The sequence below is a fragment of the Bactrocera oleae genome, chromosome 3 (assembly GCF_042242935.1).
Source record: "Bactrocera oleae isolate idBacOlea1 chromosome 3, idBacOlea1, whole genome shotgun sequence".
Taxonomy (NCBI): domain Eukaryota; kingdom Metazoa; phylum Arthropoda; class Insecta; order Diptera; family Tephritidae; genus Bactrocera; species Bactrocera oleae.
In genome coordinates, this window is record NC_091537.1 from 82,071,037 (window position 1) to 82,097,069 (window position 26,033).

At 31.6% G+C, this 26,033-nt stretch overlaps 2 protein-coding genes across 9 annotated transcripts in view; both read right to left on the reverse strand.

Annotated features, from left to right (window-relative positions):
• The window catches only part of Sema1a (semaphorin 1a), a 427,795-nt gene extending 422,639 nt beyond the window's left edge, over nucleotides 1–5,156 (reverse strand). Inside the window, exon 1 of the mRNA XM_070107025.1 lies at nucleotides 4,516–5,156. The gene's annotated coding sequence lies outside the window, so the exon portion shown is untranslated. The remainder of the gene's footprint in view (nucleotides 1–4,515) is intronic.
• Nucleotides 5,157–6,890: 1,734 nt separating this feature from the next.
• The window catches only part of LOC106619529 (uncharacterized), a 66,490-nt gene continuing 47,347 nt past the window's right edge, over nucleotides 6,891–26,033 (reverse strand). For all 8 annotated transcript variants that reach the window (XM_036370617.2, XM_036370614.2, XM_036370615.2 and 5 more), the window contains 3 exons: nucleotides 25,544–25,691; nucleotides 24,301–24,536; nucleotides 6,891–9,917 (listed from right to left, as the gene is read on the reverse strand). In XM_036370617.2, coding sequence (XP_036226510.1) covers nucleotides 9,106–9,917; nucleotides 24,301–24,536; nucleotides 25,544–25,691 — 1,196 coding nt within the window. In that variant the 3' untranslated portion in view covers nucleotides 6,891–9,105. The remainder of the gene's footprint in view (nucleotides 9,918–24,300; nucleotides 24,537–25,543; nucleotides 25,692–26,033) is intronic.

Genomic DNA, 26,033 nt, shown 5'->3' on the forward strand with positions numbered 1-26,033 from the left:
GTATGTGTGTGCTTTTGGATTTTCAGTTTCAACATTTATGTAAACACACACAGCCGACAAACCAGCGATAAGGACGCGAATCAGAAAACGAAAAATGCAGCTACAGCAACAACAACTACAAGCACATACATATAAACATTTGTATGTATGTCTACTTATGCATATACATATTTATGTAAATACGTTTTGTCGACATACTTATCGCGCTGTGCTGTGTGGTAAGGACGAGGACACTGCCATACATTTGGAAATATATACATAAATACATATGTACACATAATATATATATTTGTTTATATGTATTTACGTCTATGTATGCAGAAGTATGCACGGTTCGTTGCCGTCGCCGCTATTTGGTTTTATTATCGCTGGCTCGATTCGGGACAACAACGATTGTAGCCGACAGTACCCGCACCCGAAAAATTCGCTCAGGAATATGGGTATAATCAAATGGGAGATTGTTGGGCATACATTTGAAGCTTTATATTTTTTCTACAATACGATTTTTGTTTTGAGTTTTTTTCGAGTTTGTTTTATAAGTAAAGAAGTGTGTTTTATTTTATTTTTTGATAAACAGGAATTTTCTGTATTTTGGGCAATTATTTCGTATTTTTGTGGTATTTTTTTTTTGAAATTTTTTAAAGAAATGTTATTGCATAGGAATACCCAAAAAAGTAGTAGATTTCTGGCATAAACTAGCAATGCATTGGGTATTTGGGGCGATGGTTTTGTATTTTTGCGAATTTTTTGATTTTGAAAAATTAAACAAAAATTTAAAAATAAAAAAAAAATTCAAAAAAGTAGTAGATTTGGTAGATTTGTGGCATAAACCAGCAATGTAAATATTTTTGAAAGTTTTGTTAGACGTTTTCAAAGCTTATAGGTCCACCCGACAAAGTACTTTTATAGACAAAAAAATATTTAAAGCACAATTTTTTGTCTAGCATGGATTTGGACGCTTATATATTATGCTTCAACACCGGTGTCCTAGTAAATAAACATAAAAACTACTTTTAGCTGCAATCACGAACTAAAAGGCACTACACCGTCTTTTGGGATTCCCAAGCACTCAAACTGCGCCGCAACCCTATCCAGCTACTGAGACTAAAATACATCTACAGAGTCTAAAGTAGACTTCATATACATATGTATGTCTATGTATATTTATTTTGTACACCATTTCATTTTGGGCATTTCCCTCTGCATCACACACACGCAAACACACGGCGCTAAGGCGTAAATCCAAATTATCATCCCTGTGCGCTGACAGCAACCGGAGTAGAAAATAAGGAGACCACCACTCTATGTATGTATGTATATAGTCGGGAGCAGCCGCAACGCAAAGCGTATCCCTCACACCGTGCAGGAGATGAAATGAAAAATCAATGGGAAAATTTTCACAACACATACAACAATACATGAGTTGTTAGCGCCTGTCGCTGCTGCTTTTACTGCTGTTATTCCTGTTGGAGTGCGACAATTGCGCCTCGTAACAAGCGAGTTGCAAGTGAAAAGTGCAAATATTCTTAATTATTTCAGCAATTAGAGTGCGCTAGTGTTTGCTGATTGGCAGCAGGTAAAGCGCTAAGTGATTTTCAAGTAAGCAGCGGCAACTTTTTTGCGGCGTTAAACGCGTAGCACAGCCACGGACAGTTTTAAGCGTTTTTTTACGTATTTGCAACACACAAAATCACTAAATTCACGAAAATTCTTAGGCTTTTTAGACTACCGTATTTCGCACTCGCGTATTTTGCTTTTATTTCACGAATTCATACACATTTGCCACAATTAGCGGTTCGTAAAGGTCGCTTGTGCCGCTGCCACACGCTTGTGATTTAATTATTCAATTTGCACAATTTATTTCAATCATTTGTTTACCACTTTGCCTCGGAGCAATAATACACATTTGATTAGCATTAGCATGCCACCGCCCCACGTAGCACGCCCCACCAGCAACACACGCACTGCATTAAATGCTGCTTTTAAATTGTTTAGTACAACGCCGTTAAGTGCTTTGCTTGCCACTACAGCATGTGATTTGCATTTTGTTTTGTACATAAATTATTTAACTTTATACCCAGCGATCACTTACTGCAATGTATTTGCATTTTACATTTTTCATTAACAAACACAGCTTTATCATTGAATATTTATTTCATTCACTTTTTTTCTTTTTTTGCTTAATAATGCGTGTTACGAACGCGCGCGGCATCACCTCCCCAAAAGACGGCAAAACAGAAACAAACTCGCTGTCACTCTTGGTGTGCAGCCAGCGGCGCCCGTTCAGTGTTGCAAGCGGTCGCTGGCGTATACTACGAAATTAAACATGCATGCGCAGCAAAGTGGAACGTTCTTCCAATCGGAACACCACAACAGCAGTGGGAGCGAGTTGTTGAGCGAGAGCGAGCGATTGAAAGAGCAAAGCAAGAGCGCAAAGATAATGCATGAGCGTGTGTATACAAATTATGTACGTTAGCAGTGAGCGGGTTAACGAGCGCCGAAAAGCACACAAATAAATATAAAGCTTTGCCGTGGAGTTTGAAGCCAGTAAAATTGTTTTATTTTTTACGCTTGTAATAGAAAAAATACAATAAAACCCAGGGCTAAAGTAGACTATTTTTAGTATTTGTTGTTTTGTTCATTTTTATCTAACTTGTCACACCATTTGAAAGCAAAAGCAGTCGGAAACAGTGCTACCATTATATAAAGCTGCCAGATTTGCTTAAACCATACCTTAATTTTTTTTTTACATGCTATGAAAAATAATTTTTGTTATATAATGCTGATATTAAAAAATGCTAAAACCGATATGTTATGAATGAAAGGAAAATTTTGATATATATAAAAATATTAAGGGGCACAACATGATACAAATATATAAGGATAGCTCAAAAATAACAATTTGTCAAAAGAGTTTTAATTCATAACGTCCAAATAAGCCGTTTTGTTGTTTTTTAATTAAAAAATTAATTTTTCAAAAATTTCAACCAATGAAGATTTGTTTTTTTTGAATGATATTGTAACTGAAAACGAATAGATTGTAAGTCCTATAAATTCCTCAAAATGTAAACAAGAAATCCATAAGTAGAACAAAGCAATTTTTTGATATTATGGAATATTTTTTTTTTTTTTGGAATTGAAGCACGTTTTAAAGTAACATAATATTATATAACTGAATCATGGGGCACACCTAGTGTGAAATTAAAAACCAAAAATTATATAATATATTTTTCCACATTTCGATTACCTTTAAAAAAAAAAAAAATTTTGTATATAATAATAGTTTTTGAGTTACAGCCTTCTAAAGTAGAGCCGCTCAGTTCAATCAGCTTAATCAGTTTATCTTTAAACGCGCTTTTCTAAAAACTATATTTTTCAAATTTGCTCGAGTGATTACTCGGAGACAAATGATCTGATCATTATTAAAAAGTTCTGTATAAAGTTCATCATACCAGTTTTTTGTTATGATTAATAATCAAATTTTTGCTGGCCAAAAATGACCAAAATGTTTGGTAAAATTCAAATTTTTTGGATAACAAAATAGAAAAAATATTAATTAGATTGTCAATTGTATATTTAATGCATTTTTGGCAACCCTGCCAAGAACTACTTTTTCATTTTTTGGACATCCGGTTAAGACACCGGATGTAGACGCCGAATGTACACTCTGACAATTATTGAATTTAGAAGAAATGATAGGGTCGCGGGTTCACAAAAATGCTTATTAAATTATGTGAATTTAATAAACTTGAAGATATACAAAATAAATATATATTCATATTTTTAATTTTTATATCCTGGACAGGGCTACGAAATTTGGAATACATAAAAGGAAACGTCGAAGAGCCTGTGAGGGACTAGCTCAGGTTTTGAGATATTGATCTGAAATTTTGCACACCTCTCTTTCTCCCAACGATACTTTTGTTTTTGGTTGACAATACACCCTTGCCAAAAAAAAGTCATTTTTGGTGAAAAAATTTACACTTAAAAAAATGTTATTAAGGTTACAAAAGAAATTGTTATCAAAAATCTTATATATTTAATCAAACAAATATATCTGAGGAGGTCGTTTGCAAATTTTATGTCGCTCGACAGCGTTTTAAGCAAAATGTGTTTAGAAGTTTGGGAATTATTTACACTACATTGTATATTCGATATTATATGTATAAGTAAAAAAACGGAGTTTTTGAAATTCACAAATTTTTTTTGTTGATATACTTGAAAAGTTTTGTCAAATATAAATATTTGTAAATATTTATTACTAATTAATAACTGTTATTATTATTAATAGGAATATATATTTATAAGACTTATTTTTGTTAATTTTTCAATTCATTTTTGTTAATTTAACTGTTATTATTTTTAATAACTATATTTATTTATAAGCTGTATTTATTTTTGTTAATTTTTCATTTAATTTTGTCAATACTATTAAATTTTGTATATTCTAATATTTTCATTTCCGTTTTTATTTAACTACAAAATGGCATGCTCTAAATCTACATAAAAACTTACTTGACAACACCAAAAGGGCAGCACTGGTCACTATTATCGGCTGCGAATGTCAACACTTGTTATTGCAGGTTTTATGACTACATTTGATTTGTTTATAAACTGTTCACCGACACCATTTATCGCATGAATTTCTCACTTAAACTGAATACAAACGCTTAGTTTGCACATTTAATTATCATTGCTTGACGCACCAAATAAAATCAAGCATAATTCACGCTTTACACTTCCCTGCATTATTATTATTTTGCTACTTTTAACACCGCCGACCGTACACACACTACACTCTCGGCTTGTTTACGAATGGGGCGAGTGGGAGAATACGGACATTCCACCTATTGGAAGCGGCAGCAGTGTTGTTGTGTAAAATGCAGACAAACACAGCAGCGGCACTTCCATGAAATAGGCAAGCGAAATGGAAAAAAAGGCAAATGTGAAAATTTTGTTTTCAAACACCACAAATTTCAAGCGTAAAACACTAGTAAACATTTATTTTTCCTACAAAACACTTGCCGCACACTTTAATTGATAGATTTCATAAAAAACATTTACTTTTTACACACTTTTATTTAGTTGAAACGACACAAATATAAACGCGACCGCACCACCGGACAATGAACTTATTACGCTTTTGCGCTCTCTCGCTCAACTGCTGTTGGTGTGTGTTACTGCACTCATAGTTGCAGTGTAGAGTGTGCAGCTGATGAGGGTGTGGAAATGGACGGCGTTGAATTTGGGTTTTTAGTAATTTTGCTGTAACATAATTTTTTTATTTCAAAACCAAAAAGTGATTTTAGAAAAATATTTTCCATAAAAAAAAATTTATGAAAATTTTTTAAAAATCATTTGCATATTTATAGATCTTGAATATTAATAATTCATTATATAAGCACTATATAATGTTTATATTGATCACCATATATATAAGGATTTATATACTTATATACGGCTATATATATATACGTATATGTACATATGTATGTATGTACTTATATTTATACATACACTGCTAACAAAATACAACGAACTTTCAGCGCCTAAAAGTATGCAATATTTATTTTTTATATACATTTTTCACCCAGAATCTCTTGACGGTTACCCTTCCGAAAGAAAATGAGTTATAAATAGTAATATGTACATATCATGATCCATTGATTCAATGCTAAAAAGGGCTATGTACGGGTGTAAACGAAAGTTTACATATTTGGTGTCTGGGTCAGTCCGATTTCGACTACTTTTGAGCGTAAGATGAACTTCCTTGAGGGTTTGTGCAAAGTTTTATGCTGATAACTTCATAGTGCTTGATTTGCATATTGGAAAAAGAATCAGATAAAATTTAAAAGTTTGTTATATGGGAAGTAGGCGTGGTTGTCATCCGATTTTGCTCATTTTCACAGTGTATGGTAATTCCTGTCTTTGGGTAATTTTAAGCACCAAATTTGATTGGAACTGGTCAACTGGTCAAATAAATAGTTCCTGAGATATAGGACTCCACCTAAAGGTCGGCGGTGCCAAGCCCATTGTCAAATGTTCACACCTGCTTCTAAAAAGATTTTCACTACCATTTTGATTGTGAAATTTATTGCTTGTTGCGCATTTATTAGATGAGTTATTGCACTTTTTGTAGTTTTCTATATAACCGTTATATGTGAGAGTGTGCGTGGTTATAAACTGATTTAACACAATTCTAAAGCGTATGATAAAGTTCTAAAAAGACTTCTTCCCAGCAAAATTAGTTGAGTTAGCTTTAGCGGTTTGGAAGATATGTACATTGAACCATTTAGGGGCGGGACCAAGCCCACTTTAAAAAAATTTTTAGGCAGCAGGTCTTACTGGTTGCTGCGATCTCCTGTACCAAATTACAGTTATGTATCTTAATTTAGTGCTTAGTTGTGGCACTTTTTAGACTTTCGTTTAATGGCGATTTGTGGGCGTGGCAGTGATCTTTCATACAAACTGATCGACCACAATCAAGTTGTTGTATGGAAAACTTTTTTACTTCACGAGATATCTTCACGAAATTTGGCAAGCATTATTGCTCAAGGTCACGCTACAATATTTGGAAAAACAATTTCAGATCAGTTCGATAGAGCATATAGCTAAGGATCAAAATCCAGTTCTTGTATGGCATTATTTTTATTTATATATTATAACCGGTAAAACCAAAGTTAACGGTTTTTCTAATTTTTCGTTATTTTGAATGAAATTTACACGGCATCAAAAGAAAAAAATTAAACGTTTTTTGAGCCCACCCTAATATATGTATATAAAATAATATATTATATAAGGAATTCTAGTAATGCAAAAACAATTTTCTCATAAATATTTATATATATGTATATCCGTTTCCACATTTCATAGCAAATAACAACCACAAATTTATTGTAATTAAATTGCATTACAAATATTTATTTATATGTACGCGTATATATTATATATTATTGTATATGTACAATGTATGTATGTATTTACTTCATTCAACTTAATTCACTTGCTAACAATTAACGGTAAAATACAATAACGCATAGTTCGTATACTTCATTTCTTTCAACAATAAATATAATATAATAAAGATATGTATATACACATGTACATATGTATATGTATAATAAATATATACATATGCATGTATTTGTAAGTTTATTTGTGTAAATAGATGCAATTAACAATTACTGGAATATTTTAAAATATCAAAATAAATGTATGAATGTACATATTTAAGGTTTTTTTTTAAATACATTAATTTAATTTGTGCTGCTTGCAATATTAAGTACAGTAAATCCACGCTAACTGGGCATTTTATATAAAATAAATGTAAACATAAGTAAAAGTAATTAAATTTGAGCAGCTTTCATGTTTGAGTGTATTGAAAAGTGTGTATAATAACGAATTTGCTTATATTTTGTAGTACAGTGAAGCTTCACTAACGCATACAAATATTTAATTTACCAAATTTTTATTTCAGAGGTTTTTTATTTAATTATTAATGCAGTAGCGCTGTGCCCAACTGTATTAGTGATTATATTTTGTCGTACAGTGAAGCTTCGCTAACGCATACAAATATTTAATTTATCAAATTTTAATTTCAGAGGTTTTTATTTTAAATTATTAATGCAGTAGCGCTGTGGCCAACTGTATTAGTGATTATATTTTTTAATACAGTGAAGCTTCGTTAACACATACAATCATTTAATTTATCAAATTTTATTTTGAGCTGCGTTTTTTTAATGATTTATGCAGTAGAGCTGTGACAAACTATATGGTTGCTTAAATTGTATAGTACAGTGAAGCTTCGCTAACACAATCATTTGTTTTATTTTTCAGATATTGTTTCTGAGCTATTTTTCATGATTATTTGTGCTGAAAAACTGTGACAAACTATATTGTTGCTACATTTTAAAGTACAGTGTAGCCTCGCTAACACATCTAATTGCTTGATGTATCAAATTTTCGATTTGAGCAGTTTTTTCTAATGATTTGTGCAGAAAAGTTGTGTTAAACGTTTTGATTGGTTACATATCATCGTACAGTGAAGCTTCGCTGAGTAAGTATATCGTATTTTTCTTTAAAATTTTTAGCTGTTTTTTAATTGTTTTAGAAGAAAAGCTGCAATAAACAATATGTAAGCTTACATTTCAAAGTATAGTTTAGCCTCGCTAACACAAACTAAATAATATATTTTGATATGTGTAATTACAATGTGTTATTTTACATTCCAATTGTTTTTTTTTTTTTTGCAATATATTAAACTTAATTTCTACTACTCCAACATAAAGTATACTAATAATTATAAAAAAAATAAAAATATTCAAAATATTACACTTCTGCTTAAGCTTGTTCCGGACAATGTAATTTCAATAAAATATGTTTAGTACACTGGACATATTTAGTAACAAAAATATTACTCTATTAATTATTAATTCAACTTTAAGCTATTTCACATCGAAGTACAGTGAAGCCCTCCCTACTTGAACTACTTCAATTTAATTTTTACAGTAAAAAATAGTTAACTTCAATATTAAGTACAGTAAAGCTGCATTAGCACAGAATAATTTCAAAATAAACTATTTATGACAATTTTTTTAGAAATATGAAATTTTGCAAAATTTAGAAAATTTTTTATAGATGTGGAAAAAATTTATAACATTAATTTTTTAAAATTATTGTGTAATCTTATTTAATGTTTTTATTAAATTTAATTATTTTTTTCTTAATATTTTATATTTTTCATCTTAAAATTTGTTTCATCAGCTCTCGACATACCGTAGATGGAATGCGATTATTCCAAAATCTTAGTTAAAATTTCAAATAAATTTTTAAACACGTAAAAGTTATAAGTATTTCAATTAGAGCTCTGAAATTTAAAAAAAAAAAATTTAAATCATCTTGTTAAAAAATATCGGCGTGCGTGTTAGCGCAGCTTCACTTTAGTGCACTTATTAACAGTTACACGCTCATTTACGCTCACTTAAGTACAGAAATGGCAACACCCGTTCCAATCGCTTACCCAACGCCATACGCCACTAGCCTTAATGTACCGTTATTCCACATAATAACAGCATACATAATCCTGACACTGTCCTTGACTGTCAACTAATCCAGCTGCTTGCCCTCCTCCTTATTCTTACGAAACGACACTGAATGTATCAACAATGGCGGCAAGTTGCCACGCAACATTTGCAAACGCTTACTCTTCCCCTTGTCCGGCCGGTGTATACCCTCATTGGATGATGACATTGAATTTGACGATGTTGCAGACGGCACAGTTGATAACATTTCACTACTCTGTGTTTGCAGCATGGCCGCGGAGCGGCGAAAGTAACGTGGCATAGAGTAATCACTTTGATTGGCGCGTGCCGCATTCGCTGTTTGTATGGAGTACAAACTCTGCGAGACGCGATATTTCTCGATGGTCGGTGTATCTTCGTAATTCTTCGGTAAATTGCTAAACGATATGGATGGCACTTCGGGTGTCATGCTGATACGTGAACCGGAACCGGTAATCGAAAATATGTCCGTTTCGCTGGCAGCGCTGCGCACATTGAAAGCCGGCACGCTTGTGGCGCTACGCTTGAGCTTGCGCGGTGTTGTAATGCCTGAACTGTTGGTCAACAAATGCGTTTGACGATCGATGAAACGTGGCGGACGAAGTATGACTTCGTCAGTGTCACGTTTAGTTTGCTCTATGGCTAAATCTTCTTCGGTAATCACATCGAATTTTTTCGGTGTCAATGTTTGACTACCCTCCGGTGATGAATCGGTGGTTAAGGTGAATGTAATGCGTTTCTCTGTTGCGCTGTCGGGCGCATCAGTCGGTGTTGGTGTGTTCGTAATGGTGGTGGCGCTTGCAGGCGCCACATTTTCGGGTGTACGTGTTTCAGTTAGCGTGCCATTGCCTGTTTTGCCTGGAAAATAGTAGAATTTTGTGGAAAAGATAAAAAGAGAGAGACAGAAAAAAAACAGAGAAGTTAGTAATTTATTTTTATTTTATATCAAATGTTTTTGGTAGAGATTATGGCAATGTTATGAATACGCAAAAATTGTATATATACCTATATACATATATATGTGATGTAAACCAGGCATGATCGAATATAAAGTTGCAGCTCGAGACAGTAGAAGAGACGTGCTTTGACGTCACATTAACGGACTCTAATAAGGAAGAGTTGAGAGCACAATGACAAAGATATGTTTTTGGATAAAACCTGTTGTTTCAGGTCGAAAGCTCTCAAAGTTTGCAAACACTGTCAATATTGTTAAGACTCAGTAAAAATAAGCTTAAGTAATAATAAATAATCATATCAATAATAACTGCCAAAGAGACAAAGGGTAAAGGTACTAACGTCAAATTCAAATAGACATCTTATGTTGTCAAATTTTCAAAAAATTACTGAAAAGCTTTTAAAGCTTTTTTAAAAACAGTTATGTTTTGTAAAACAAAAAATGTCTACTCGCTGTCATGAAACTAGGTTAATATTATCGTTATAAATAAGCTTTTAAAGCTTTCTGAATAGAATAACTGTCATAGTTTGTAAACAGAAACTGTCAACTAGCTCGTCATTCAAATGGCCGAATTGTAAAAACATCAAAAATGGTAAAAAATTTCGGAAAAAAAGCTTTTAAAGTTATCATATTTTGAAAACAGGAACCCTCGAGAACTGCACAAAAACGCAAAAAAAAACTTTGAATACTTTCCTAAAAATTAATTGTTATATTTTATAAACAAGAAATTTCAAATTGCGCACTATCCTAGCACATGATTGTGTCAAATTCTTGTAAAAAGTGCTTCAAAAGCTTTTCTAAAATTTAGGATTTTAATTTAAAGCTTTTTGTAACTATAACTGCGCAAAATCGCTGAAAAGAGCTATCAAAACTTTCTTTAAAATAACGGTAATATTACGTATAACTAGTTATATAACTATACCTATTCCAATATTGCTAAAAAGCTTTCGATAAAAAATAAATGTCAATTTTTATAAACAAAAACCGCCTACTTGCTTATCATTCGAAAAGGAATATTGTAAACTTTTTTCCAAACTGCAAAAATTGGTAAAAAGCTTAGTTTTAAAGCTTTCTCAAAAAATAACTGTCATATTTTGTTAACAAAATACAAAAAGCTGAAATTTGTCAAATACTCGCAAATTACGTAAATTTTGTTAAAAGAGCTTTCAGCGCTTTCTTAAATTCAGTTATATTTAATGAATAAAACTCGTCATATCGCTAGTCATCCTAATATATATATAATTTTGACAAATTTTTGTGAGCTGCGTTAAATCGCTGAAAAAGCTTTGACAGCAAAAGCTTTTAAGTTTTGAAGCTGCATTAAACCATAAAGGCTCATTCATACTAAACAACGAAGCGCAGAAAACAAAGGATATGCCACAATGAACGCTTTGCTTTCAGTTTTTCTCTCCAATAAAAATGGCGACTGTTACTTGGCAAAGCGTAAAAATATGACAGTTGCCTAACAGTTTGCTTGGCTTTGCGTAGAAAACTTTTTATGTGAACGTACTCATACAAAATCGTACATCGAACTTTTCTGTCAAAACAAATGTCTAAAGCAAAATGAAGCAAAAGTTCTATGTGAATTGGCCATAACTATAATAGTTGCTATTGTATAAATTGGTTACTTGCTCTAAAGCGCCAAATCAACTATATCGAGACAGCTGATATAGATAAATATGTTCAGAAAACTAACGGTACAAGAAGCCAATGATTGTCAAACTATTTCAAATTTCAAAATGGTAAAAGTTGCTAAGGTGACGTCACCAAAATAACGTTTAACACCGAACGCGCTAAGATCTCCGTAAGAGCCAGTTTTTCTCAAAAAAAAAATGTCAAACTAATCATTTTATAATGGTAAAACAAGTATAACAGAAAATGGCAAATCAAAAATGAGAGTTAGTCTCGATTTAACACTAAAAACTCGGCGCATGCGTCAATTTTATATATACAAAATAAGACAACATTGTAGTACAAAAGGGGGTATGAAAATATTTTGTCAAATGAAAAAGTTTTTCATACAAGAATAGGATTTTTATCGGTCAGTTTGTATGGCAACTAAGTCCTATAGTGGCTCCGATAAATGAGCAGCTTCTTGACTTGAAAAAAGGATGTGTGCAAAATTTCTGATAGATATCTCGAAAACTAAGAGACTAGCTCGTGTATATAAACACAGACGAACAGGCTGACACACAGACATGGTTAAATCGACACAGATCGTCATTCTCATTTATAATTACATCTTACAGGTTCTCCGCCATTTTCTCTCAGGTATCATAAACTTCGTCGCAAACTTAGTATACTTATAAATATGTAAAATCCGCTAATGTGACGTCATCAAGTCAGCTGTGGTTGTCAAACTAACTGACAATCGATTATGACAATTAATATCACTGCCAGCATTGAAAAATTTATATGCTCTCATACAAGGATGTGAAATATGAACAGTTGCGTAACAAGAAAAATAATTACATAATATTTACACAAAAATACAAAAATAATAATAATATAAATATATTTATGTACATATAAAGATAAAATAAAATAAAAATATATATAATATAACAACAGTCAGCACCCCATAAGCAAAACCCCCATTTCGATAGACCACATTTTGACAGCTGCATTTGAGAACTTTTTTGTTGCAATTTGATTATTAAAAATAATACTTTGAGCCAATTAAACGGTATGGTAATACAACAAATACATGCACAGGGTTATAGAGCGCTGTGGTGTTTTTTCGTTTTTTGCTTGAAAAACATTGACGGGACCAAGGGTGGACGGGTTAGTAAGAGTTGTAAGCGTATTGCAATTAATTTTCAATTGCAATTACAATTGGGTTAATCATCAGAGACAGTTATGTATGCATGTACGATTGTATGTAGGTATGTATGCGCTTGTAATTATTTAAATATATATATATATACATATATGTATAGAGAGCGTCACCATGGTATTTCCCCAATTGTAACTCACTCAACTCATTTCATTTCATTTTTTGTCATTTCGAATTCACTTTTGTGTGTATGTATATTTGCATATACGAGTATATTATATATAGATATGTATATTACTATATGGCATGTAGTATTTGTTAAGCAATGCAGTATGACTGTCATCTCAAGCCTTCTATACAGTAAGATATTTCGTTTTTTACAGTTTTACCTCTCCACAATGGTCGAAGGGGTAAAAATCTGCACATCAGTTACTGAATTATAATAATTTCTGGCACTAAAAGTAAATATATAAAAATATATAAAAATAATTAAAATACAATAACTGTAGTGGTGTAAAAACATATACATTTATGACAGCTTATTATTTAAAGATATATGTGTGTGTGTGTGTGTGTTGGTGTGTGTAGGTAGTGGTAACTGATTAAACTTAGAAATAAATTTGTTTCTTAACTTTGACAATTTTTTATAAAAAAAACATTCCTGTATAACCAAAATGCATACGGCATGGCAGTCGCAATGCACAGTGTAACTTGAGAGAACAAAAAGTAGATAAAAGAAAGTTTTGGTGTACAAATAAAATTATTTTTTGTAAAATTGAAGCAAAAAACTAAAAAAAAAGTTATAAATAATTTTTTGCGACTAAAATATGCAAAATAAAGGTTTTCGAAATTTTTCGAATATACATACATTTTTGAATACAACAAAGCTATTGAAAGTTTAAAACTAAAATAACTCGAATATGAAAAGAATCGGATTTTCGAAAATTTCACTTTGAAATACAATTACTTTTATAGAGTTGAAACAAAAAACTTAAAATAAAAATTATTGAAAAAAGTTTAATGCAACTAAAATATGTAAATAAATATGTTTTTGAAAATTTTTTTATACAAAAAACAAATATTTTTGTATAATTTAAGCAAAATCTAATAAAAAAAAATACTTAAAATTTGTATACGATTAAAATATGAAAAATCAAGGTTTTTGAAAATGTTGCGCTATACATATAAAATAATTTATTATAAAATTGAAGCAAAAGAACTAAACAACAAATTGTAAATAAAAATTATATACAACTGAAATGCAAAAAAAATAAGGTTTTCGAAATTTTCTATATAGAAATAAAGTGATTTTTATAAAATTTGCGCAAAAAACTAAAAACAAAATAATTAATAATTTTTGAACGGCTAAAACATGAAAAATAAAGGATTTCAAAAATTTCCGAATATATTATACTACAACAAAGCAATTGTAAACATACATGTGTCAGAATTATGAAAAGAAAATAGGCGTATCAATCAGCGAAACAAGTTCATCGTTCTTCGGCAGTATGGTCGACTTAGGCGGAACGGACTCGCATCTGCTAACATATATGTTGGCCTAACTGTTCACTCGACTAGCAAGAGTTGATAGCAGTAGAAGCTCGGAGTGTCAAGGAACACCCAAAAATATCCGTTGTCGCTAACGCCAAGGAGTTAGAGAAAGCTGCGATTGCAAAAGTGCACCCCCAAACTGTTTGGAATTTCTTGGTGGCAACTAATTTTAGAGTGTAAACACCACGAAACAAGTCACACTTATCGAAGAGAAATATTGTGAAACGTTTATTATATTTCAAAGTTTACATATATCCAACATCATAACGAATTTTGGGATGCTGAATTTTTTACAGATGAGTCCAAATTTAATTTATTTTGATCTGAGGGTTGTCGATTTGTATGGCGTAAGGATGGCAAGAAAAAATGTTACCTTTCACATATACAAAGGTTCCTTTCAAAAAGGAATTATGTAATGAATGCACTAATTAGGCTACGTCAGCAGCTAAACTCAATTTAAATGCTTTATTCAGCATAACGATCCGAAGCATTCTGCTTTAGTGGTTAGGGAATAGTTAAGGTCATACTACAATCCCACTAAACACCTGTGGGCTTATGTGAAGACGAAGTCACGAGAGCGCAACGTTAATAGCGAAAATGGGGTTATAGCTACTTTTCAGAAAATATGCGCATATGTACATACATAGCTCCTGAACTTACACAAAATTTGGTGCATTCTATGAATCAAAGACTGCAAGCCATAATAGAGGCCAAAGGTGTATAAACATAGTATTATTTTCCTTCAAAAGTGTCAAAATGTCAATTTATGTAAACTGTAAAAGTTTTTTTTTTTTTGGATTTCAAAAATTTTTTTAACTTTTTTGCATAAAACTGAATTTTTTTTAATACATTATCGAAATTTATAAAACGACCTTTTTCTAACTTTTGGATGCATCGCAAAAGTTTTAATAGTTTTACCACCGCCCCGTACAAGTTTTGGTTCACTGTACTGTAATAGAGTAATAAAAATCGATGTAATTATTTTTGGGATTACCGTTACATGAGTGAATACAATATAAGATATGGAGTTGATATATTCATCATTAACAAGGGTAAGAGTTTCAAAAATTTAAATACACGTTATCACTATAGAAGCCTTAGCAAATAAGTGCTATTAAATTATATAAATTTATACAAATGTATGTACATACATAAAGAAATTATTTGGGTGCGTTATATCATAGTTACATTCTTTGTTATTGTGTGAAAACGGACAGAAATCGCACTAGCACCACGCCTACTTACATATAACACATTTTCAAATTTTATATGATACTTTCACCTAACAGTATATAAATTATTCACCAATGAAGTTATCGGAAAAAAATTTTGCTTAAATATTTCCTTACCCAAAAATGGTGGTGATTGATGATGAATTCTCAAGCGACAGATACCGGATATGTGGAACTCAGGGCTTAAATCTGACTTTATATGGGTCTATCTGTGGGATATATGTACTAATGAAATTCAGAGCTCAGCCTTTTCTGATAGTTAAGCGGCGTTGTGTTAAAAATTAGTAAAATCGGTTCAATGATAGCCCTTAGCTCCATGTAACTAATATAAAAATTTTCGAACATACGATTAACCACCGGAACACCTGAAAATACATATGTCCTCGACATTGATCTTTAACATTAGCGAGTGTATAAAATGTTCGGTTACACCCCAACTTAGCACTGCCTTACTTGTTTAAACAGAAAATTATTTGGTGAGCGATATTTTTTTACATATGGAAATGTATATATATGGAATTTGTTCGTTTTGGGATCGGAACTAAACTCGGGAACGCTTACGAGACTGTCGTAGGAGTACAAATGATATCTATATTTCATTATTATTTCGAGCTTGACTTCGGGATCGGCGTTAGACGCGGTATTATTTTCGGAAGTGACATAAAAAGTTTTCAATAAAACAAGAAAAAACGTTAACTTAGGTTGCACCGAAGCTATAATACCCTTCACAGATACAAAGGTTCCTTACAATAACTTGATTCCGATCAAATTTCGTGAAGATGCCTCATCAAATAAAAAAGTTTCCCACACAAGGACTTGCTTCCGATGTATGGCAGTTATATGCTATAGTGATCCGCTACGGCCGTTCCGAAAAATGAGCATTTTCTTAGTGAGAAAATGACAGGTGCAAAATTTCGGATCGATAGCTTAAGAACTGAGGGACGAGTTTGCATATATACAGACGGACAGACAGACGAACATGGCTAAATCAACTCATCTCATCATGCTGAACATTTATGTATACATTTTATATGTAGTTTTCTTCTTGGTGTTAGTTACAAGCTTCGTGGCAAACTTAATATACTCTGTTCAGGGTATAATAATAATCATATATCGGTTGTACGTCTCGAAACTAGACCCGGTATTGCTTACGGGATTGACATACGACTAATGTATTTATATACATTATTTATATATCTATATATTTCAATTAGGTCATCGGGACTGGCTTCGGAATCGGGTTTAGAATCTGGTTTTCGGGACTCACATCAAAAATTTTAAACAACGTTACATATACATATGTTTGCTCCTTTCGAGATTGCGCATGTAACTAATATATTAGTACTAGTTAAATCGATATTGTTCATTCATATTTTCGGGATTGACTTCGGGATCGGGATTGGATTCGGGATCGTTTTCGGGACTGACATAAAAAATTTTAAATGCAATTAAAAATCACAAGCAAAATCAATTAATTCAGTTTAGCTCGCACAACTTGACATATTAGTTGTTAATACAAGCACACGTACTTACAACGGCAGTAATTATCTACATGCGTTCGCACGCAGCCACCTAGCTCACACAAACAAGCGTACGTATGTAATACGTATAACAATTATGTTTTTGGCAAATACGTCATTCTTGTTGAAATCACCACTGTTTTTGTTTGTTGTGTGTTTTAATGTGTTTGTATATACATATGCATATGTATATGTGTCTCTTAACTTGCTTTGTTATCTAAACATTTTTCTAAAGACTCTTCAAATAAATTTAGCATTTTATACAAAAGACATTCTAACATGTCTTACCAACTTGTCGCTTACGTTAACATATTTATAGCGCGTTAATTAAAGGCCAAAAAGCAGTGCGAAATCACATTATAAACAAACATACAAGCATATGCCCATAGATAATGGGCTGATTGACGGTAGAAAAATATGATATACATAGAAATGTACATACATACATATTTATTGTATATGGTTAATTATAACGGGAAGGTTGAGTGAAAGGCGCAAAAATATAATAATTCACAGATAATATGTGAAAAGAACGATAACAACAACCACAACAAAAATTGTACAATAAACGTAGTAATCAGCACATGATAATCGTTAAAAGTTATTTTGTGCGGTGCTGCTACAGGGTGGCGCTTATGGGAACACATGCGAGCATACACGTAGATACATATGTATATCATATATATATATATATATATATGCCTGTGTAAGTGTTGTTTATTTGCAGGTGCACAGGTGCTTTATTATTTTTATTGTGGGTGATATTTTATTTTTGGATTTTTACACAGATTTTATACCCCGAATAGAGTAGACTAAATTTGCCACGAAGTGACGTCTGTCTGTTTGTCTAAATATACGGGAACTAGTTCCTCAGTTTTTGGAATATCGATCGAAATTTCTTAGACGTCCTTATCTCACCAAGAAGCTGCTGATTTGTAGGAATCGTTTATATCGAACCGCTATAGCATATAGTATGCCAGCTAGGCAAACTGACAGGTCAAAATGAAGTTCTTCTATGGAAATTATTTTTATTTGATAGGATATTTTCATGAAATTTGGCATAGATTAAAAAACTTTTTTATTCGTGAGGGGTATTATAGCTTCGGTGCAACCGCAATTAACGTGTTTTCTTGATTTTTTTTTTAATTAATTTCTTTTATTTTCATATCAGCTGATTACTTCTGCCTTACATATTTCGAATCAACAACACCAACACAAGCAACTGCACCTTCCTTCGGTGCGTAATCCATCACAATGCGATAAAAGCGCCAAACGTATTAATTAAGTGGTTGCTGGCATTTCGAAATGAGTGTTAACACACACACACACACACATATAAATATGTATATTATCACTTAGCAAATATCAGTGTATTTGACAACAACAATAAACACTCTTAAGCAGCGACAAAAGTTCGTCAGTATGTTTGTGTGTAAGTGCGTACTTGAAATGCGCTTTTATCAGATGATAAATTGCCTTCATCAACATACCTAAATATATACAGAAGTATATATACATATGTGTGTGTGCATATATGCCATATTATTGTTTATATTATATTATATTGCCAAACTGAACTGATTTACGATGTACAATTAAGAAATTACAAACTCAATTCGCTATAATCAGTTCAATATGCGACTAATCAGGGCACGTAAAAAGGCGTTTATTGTATCTGACTGACGTTACACATGCTGATATATAAACAGGTATATATTATATACTGTATGCATAAGCACATATAAAACTGATTTATCAAAATTGAAATAAAAATTATCTACCGTTCAAAGGACGAATAGTTTCTAAAAGCTAATAAATAATCCGTATGAATAAAGCAAAAAGAAAACTTTTAACTTGAGAGGGTTAAAGACTTTTACAACAAGAAAAAAATGTAAAAGTAAAAATAAATATTGCGCTTATTTTAGAACGCGACAGCGCAAATAAAAGTTATTACCGAGATGGTAAGTGGAAAAGTCGTGCAAGCACACAGATTTATATGTACATATATATACACAATAAGTATACATACATATGTATGTACAATTGCATACACAAATATATTCATATGTAGGTATGTACATACACTCCAAAAAAAATCGCCACACTCGTTCCGACTAAATTCACTTATGCTTGGCTTATCGGCTCTTGGCTGGTAGATCATGAGTTCGATTTTGGACTGATAGGCCACCAGCAGAGCAGCAAAGCTTAAACGCTATTTGGCGGACAAAAAAAGCAAGTCATTATCAATTTTAACGCGGCAAATAGTTTTGACGATAAAAGCGTATCAGCCAGAAGTGTTTTACATAATGTAATCAGCTCAAAAAACTTTAAACGCGTTTTAAACGCTGTTTTCAGAATCGGTGAGGAAAATTTCGCCGAAACGGCCGCACCGAACGACTTGAAATTTTCGCAAGTCCTTCTTACCGTACGACTTAGTGAAAAGAAATAATGAAATTTTTGATGATAATTTTGACTTTTTAAGCAACCCTGAAGTGTACATTTTTTGAAAAAAATTAAATTTTTATGGTAAGTTGGATTAGTCAATGTTCATTCATTACATACATATGTATACACAACTATATTTATAATAATTTTTTTTTTTTTTGTGGCTTTAAGCTTACTTTAACACCTCTTTTTTCCGAAAGTCCTTCTGGAGATCAGCTACGCGATCAAAGGAAACCAAATTTCAACATGATTCGCCGATTGTAAAAGTACCTTGGATTCTGTAAATGTACATTATGTACATATTATGTATGTATAAATAAAATGCTTCTTCAAAAAAATATTTTTTTGTTTTGACTTACAACTGGATATAATCAATCCCAAGTAATCAATTTTGAAGTCATTTTTGTGCGCTCGGGTATTACATGTATAATTTAAGCCTTATGTTAGTAACAGGGTACCCGGGTACCTACCCAAAAATTCAATATTTCATTTTAAGCTCTCAAATCGTCGTTTTTTAACTTAAAAGAAAGCTATTTGTAAGTTCATTTTTTTAATTTTTTTTTTATTCTACGTTGTCATTTTTTTTCTTTAAATTGTCACTGACTATAAATATTTGAAGAAAAACAATTTTATAGAAAATTATTTTAATAAAATAAACAAAATATTAATAATACTCAGATCGTGCCTTGGTACGCGGTTGCTAAAAGACGTCGGTAATGTTGGTTACCAACATAAGGGTTAAGAAGAGAAAAAAAAAAAAGATTTCTTCAACTGCAATTTCCAAAAGTGTAAGAAAATGTATTGTAAATTTCATTATATTTTAAAAAATAATATTTAAAAATGGCTTGTGTACGCGCTATATATTATAACCAGTCGATCGTGTTGTAAAAAATGTTGTTCTTAACTGCACAAGCGGATGGAATGGCACAAGCAATAATAATAATTTCACGCAGATAACTTCCAGAGTAAGAAACTATTACAATCAATCTATATTCAGTTAATAAGGCCGACGAGCATGTCTAGATCGCTTAAATTCACTTTCTTAAATATGTCGTCATATTTAGATAATATTTTAGGCGCTTATCATTTATTTTTACGATACATACTAAAGTCACAACACCATTTGCAAAAGTATAAAAATATTTTTACTTATCTCCAGACACTGGAAGTTTGTTAAATAGAACTAAGGAGCGGTTTCTTCAGTATTTCAGGCGATTCAAAATGTATTTTGAAATTAATTTTTCAGCAAAAATAACAAAATTATACCGAGTGGCATCGATGTATGTTGTTAATTTTATACGGCCTAGAAATACTACTTATACTTGTATGTACTTTCTGATGTTATATATATTAGCCTTAACCAGTTAGGTTTGATGGTTTCAGGAAGTATGCCCAAAAATAAACATACGAAATTATAATTCAGCTCAAGCTCACTATGGCTGGGCACATGGTGTAGCAGAGTTTGAAGAGGAGAGTTTTAAAATAACAAAGCAGTTGAAACATAAACACTGCTTGATATGGAACCGTCGTTCATGAGAGCAAAGCAAAGCAGTACAACATATTTTTTTCGCTTTGACAATTATATTTGACGATCCGCAGTCATTTTTTTCGAAAATATATGAGCAAAAACTATATGGGAGATATAGCTAATGCTAATTATCGAATGAAATTTGTATGATAATAAACAAGTGATAAAGAACATTTATAATAAAAAAAATGTTTTAAGCAAACATTTGAATTTTTTGTTTCATATATATTTATTAGGTACCATTTGCAATACTCTCCGATATGCTCTCCGCTACCCTTTAAGACCAATTCAAAACGTGCAAAATGTAGAATTCACTACAGAACTTATTATGCTCATCCTCGAAGTGCATTCCAAAGCAATAAACGAAATTATGCATTCTAGAGCAGATTATCGAAGGATTGCCAACTGCTGAGAGGCTGTTGAGTTTCTTTTCTTGCTGGATATAGCAAACACGCCAGCTGCTTGCTATTATATGTTCAGATCTGGAATAAATTGAGCCTTATCATGGAACTCACATGGATACACATTTTTTAATAACAGACAAGAAAATGATTATTCATATAAAATATATACCAAAATAAAAACATTAGACTTCTGCAGCATTTATTTAAGCACAGCTCCTGAAAATTTGATTTCGAAATATCTATACGATATTTTTAAAAGAAATCCCAATAATTTCAATTAAAACGATGAAACAGGTGGTTAAGAAGAGCAAAAACCATGAGTGAGAAGTAGGTCAATAAAAGAGATTCGCCTTAAGCAGAGTTTTGGAAATTCTAAAAGAGAAAATAATCAAATCTTATGCAACACTATATTGCAGCAGACTTGTCACCCTGTCAACTTTTCTTTTACAAAAATGTAAAAAACTGCAAAATAAATTTTACAGCTACTTTACTACGAAATAATAGGTAGTTGAAAAAAAACAAGCTTCGAATTGACAAAACTTACCAGAGCATTAATTTTATATATTTTTTACAACATCAAAAAGTAGAGGATTAAACTAAGAAGCATATTCGATTGAAAGAGTCCCTTTTCCGATAGTCAAAATAAGGTTAAAAAAAAAAAAATATTTGAATGTAATGAATGATTTTTTTGAGACATATAAAAGTTGGTTTATTCGAAATTTCGGGAATGATACAAGTAAAAAACCAAACATTTAGTTCTCAGAATTTTTAAAATAAATTTTGAGATAAACCATTTTACCGTTAGAAACTCAACCACTCCTCTCGCTTCCACTTCTCGACCACAAATCGCCTATAAGTTATATTTCCTTTCATTTTTTATATATTCTCTACCTTTCCAAATGAGTCTAATATTAAGAGAATATTTATAGAAATAGTTTTCTTTGCTAAAAAGTCTAGTTTTCCCAACAGAAAAATTATGGCGAATTTTCCATAAGTTTTGAAAGAACGGCAGAGAAGTTATACATCTTTGTTTTTGGAACATAATCCTGAATAAGAATGAGCGAAAGAATGGCTTAAAAATTTAGAAAAAAATTTTTTTTTTATATATATAGAAAATAAATTTATTTTTAGACTAAAAAATGTGAAAAATATTATGAAAAAAATATTTTAAGGAAAAAAAATTTAAAGAGAAGTGTTAATATACAATTTTAGAGGGAAAAATTTTGTTTGGAAAATTTGGCATTTCCCAGCAGCAAAATTTTGACGAATTTTTCATTTTCAAAGTTTTGAATGCACGAAAGCGAAGCTTTACATTTTTGAGAATAATCATGAATTAGAATGAGCGAAAGAGTAGCAGCAAAGTTTTTAGTTTTTTTGCATTTGTAAAAATAATTTAATTTTTGGAAATATTATTGTAGAAATATAAAAATTTAACAAAAAGTATTTATATATCACTTTCAGAGATTTTTTATTTGCTAAAAGAAAAAAAATTTTAATTTTTTTTAATTTTTCGTACCAAAAATTTTGAGAGTAGTCATGACTTAGAAAAATTTTGTTAATATTTTCAGTTAATAAAAAAAAATTTGCAAAAAATCATAAAAAAAAATTATGTTTTATTTTGTTTTATTTTTACAAAAAACAACTTTTTAAAGAAAAATATTAAAATAATATTTTTAGAAATATTTTTTTTTGTTTTGAAAAATTAAAATTTTTCAACATTAAATTATATGACCCAGCAAAATATTGCACGAAGTTAATAATTGCACCCAAGACCTAAAAACTGCAACCCATAAATCCTCGTTTACGACACATGATGCTTGCAATTACTTTTTTGCTTTTTGTTTCATAATCACAGGAAGCCGTTAAATTTTTTTTATTTTCTGTTATTTTTTTATATTCAACAAACTTAATTACTGCTTAGTGTTACTTAATACTACTTTTTTAAGTATCCATTTGACTTATTATCGCACCGAGACGTATGCTTACGGAATACGCAAATACTTAGCGTATACTATATACATATGTTTGTATATATGTATGTGGGTTTGTGAACCGATCCACGGCCGGCCGAATGCTTGACACATTTGGTTATGCAGTTTCAAACAAATCGAACGCACTGTTTACGTGCCTCATTGCCAATAAAATGTAGCAGTCGCCTATTTATGCAACTACAGGCTACTTACATATAAATAGTAGTAGTGTGCTAAAAATATGCATATTGATAAATATATACATACATACCATAAGTATACAAAATTATAATAATAAAATATAGTATTAGTAATAATAATATTAATAATAAAAGTAATATTAATAATACTCATTACAATAAAAGCTAATAAATACAAAGCATAATACTATGGCTATACATAATATTTTATAATAAGTATATAAGTGATGCTATATAATTCTATATACTTCTATATGTATATATATGTAAGTGTGTTTGTGTTGTGGCAGGTAATTTGTTAAGTACAAAAACTTTTACGCACAAAAATACTAAAAAAAAAAGTTTATAAATAGATGGCCACGCTAAAGATTATTTCCTGGTTCGCCATTGTATTAGTATTAGTGAGCGACTTTTTGTTTTTTTTTTTGTCTAATCAGTCTAGATAAAATTTGACCTTGTGATGGCCGGTCGCACCACTGCTACTACTACTACCACTACCCACATGTGTACCACTACCGATGCTAATTTTACGCGAGGGACGTTTAAGCGGATGATGTGGCTGTGCGTCATCATCATACTCATCATTGTCATCATCATTTTCATAATGATTGAGACGATTGTTGCGATGGTGGTTGACGACGTAGCTGTTGTTGTTATTACCTTCCAAACGTCGCAGTAGCCGATCCTGTTCGGTTTCGCGCGGCGTTGTCGGTATTTCCTTGTTGGGTGAATGTATGCCGGCCAGGAAAGTCTTCGTGCTGATACGTGTCATTTTGGTCGGTTGATGATCTTGGAAGATTTGTGAATTTGCAAAAACGGCCAATATTTCGGGACCCAACATCGGCACGTTCGTTTGTGTTTCACGACGATAGTCTTCCTCGTGTATCTTTGCATTGCTGGAAATATGAAGGGTTGTTTAGGAGTTAATGAGTTTTGAAGAGATAAGAAATAAGAGAAAGAGAGAGATAGGTGGTCTGACTTCGATGATTGTTCTTCGTGAATCTTTGCATTGCTGGATAATTGAAGGGGTTAATAGGAGTTAATAAGTGTTGAAGAGATACTAAGAGAGAGAGAAAAAGAGTTTGCTGGTATGACTTCAATGATTCTTCTTCGCGTATTTTCGCTTTAGTGGAAATATGAAGGCATTTAAGGAGTTAATGAGCGAAGAAGAGATACCAAGAGGGAGAAGGAGAAAGAGAGATCTAGAGATTGGTGATATGACTTCAATGATTCTTCTTTATGTATTTTCGCATTGCTGGGAAATTTAACGGTTTTTAAAGAGTTAATGAGTGTTGAAGAGATACCAAGAGAGAGAAATAGAGAGCAAGATAGGAAGTATGACTTTGAGAAGCAAATAAAAATTTGTCGGATTTTGAAGTGGCTTACAAGTGCATAATAGGTTTCAGCGCAAAACTAAAAAGCGGTTTAAAAGCTTAAGGCCTTCAGTGTTCAATTACATACTTAAAAACCATTCCAGAATTTGAGAAATATTCTTCGAAAATTAACGAAATTTCGAAAATGAGGACTATTAGCCAAAAATTATGCTAGAAATTCTGGTGCAGAAGCAAAATATGCAATGAGAACTAACAAAAGCTATTACTGTTAAACTCAATTTTGCCGAATCTCAATACGATTATCGATTAATTTTAGACAAAACACCCACATTTTATTTCGGCAGATACAAAAATAGTAAATACCGATGACGGTGTTTCTATTTTCAGATTTGGGACAATATTCCCTAAAGATAAGGAGAGAAGTAATTTCTTTTGTTTTGCTGTTACTCAGTTAAGAAAAAAGGTGTGATAATATTTTATGCATAACCGTAAGCATGGAATACGAAAAAAGGTGTGCATCAACGTCACAATGCTTCACCTTATGAGCAAAAAATGTCGTGCGCGTGTACCTCATAATGCCGGAAGCGTTACGTCGCAATGGTTGATTACAGATCGGCACCGATAAATTGTTGTTATCTGACACTTGTATATGACTGAGGGCACTGCCATTCTTCTGCAATGACAAGTAGTCCGTATCCTCTTCGGGATTGTAGTTCGCTGTAAGGAGAAAGAAGTGATAATTAGAATTATTTTGCAGTTTAAGTACCGTAGGTCGCTGTTGATTACTTGTTTGATTATTGAATATTATTACATAAGAATTGATTAACAGTTAAGTAAATGTCATAAGTATGTCTTTTACGCTTATTAATTGCTCACGATATTAAGAAAAAATTAGCATTGGTGACGAATTCATTACATTTTGATTACTTGCATATTAAATAAGTTACGATTACGTCATTTACATATTTACAGAAAAATAGGTTGTAATGTGTTTCAAAGGTAACTATATGATTTACATGAACTTGTTATTATGTAATCATTCCGTAAATATAAAGCGAT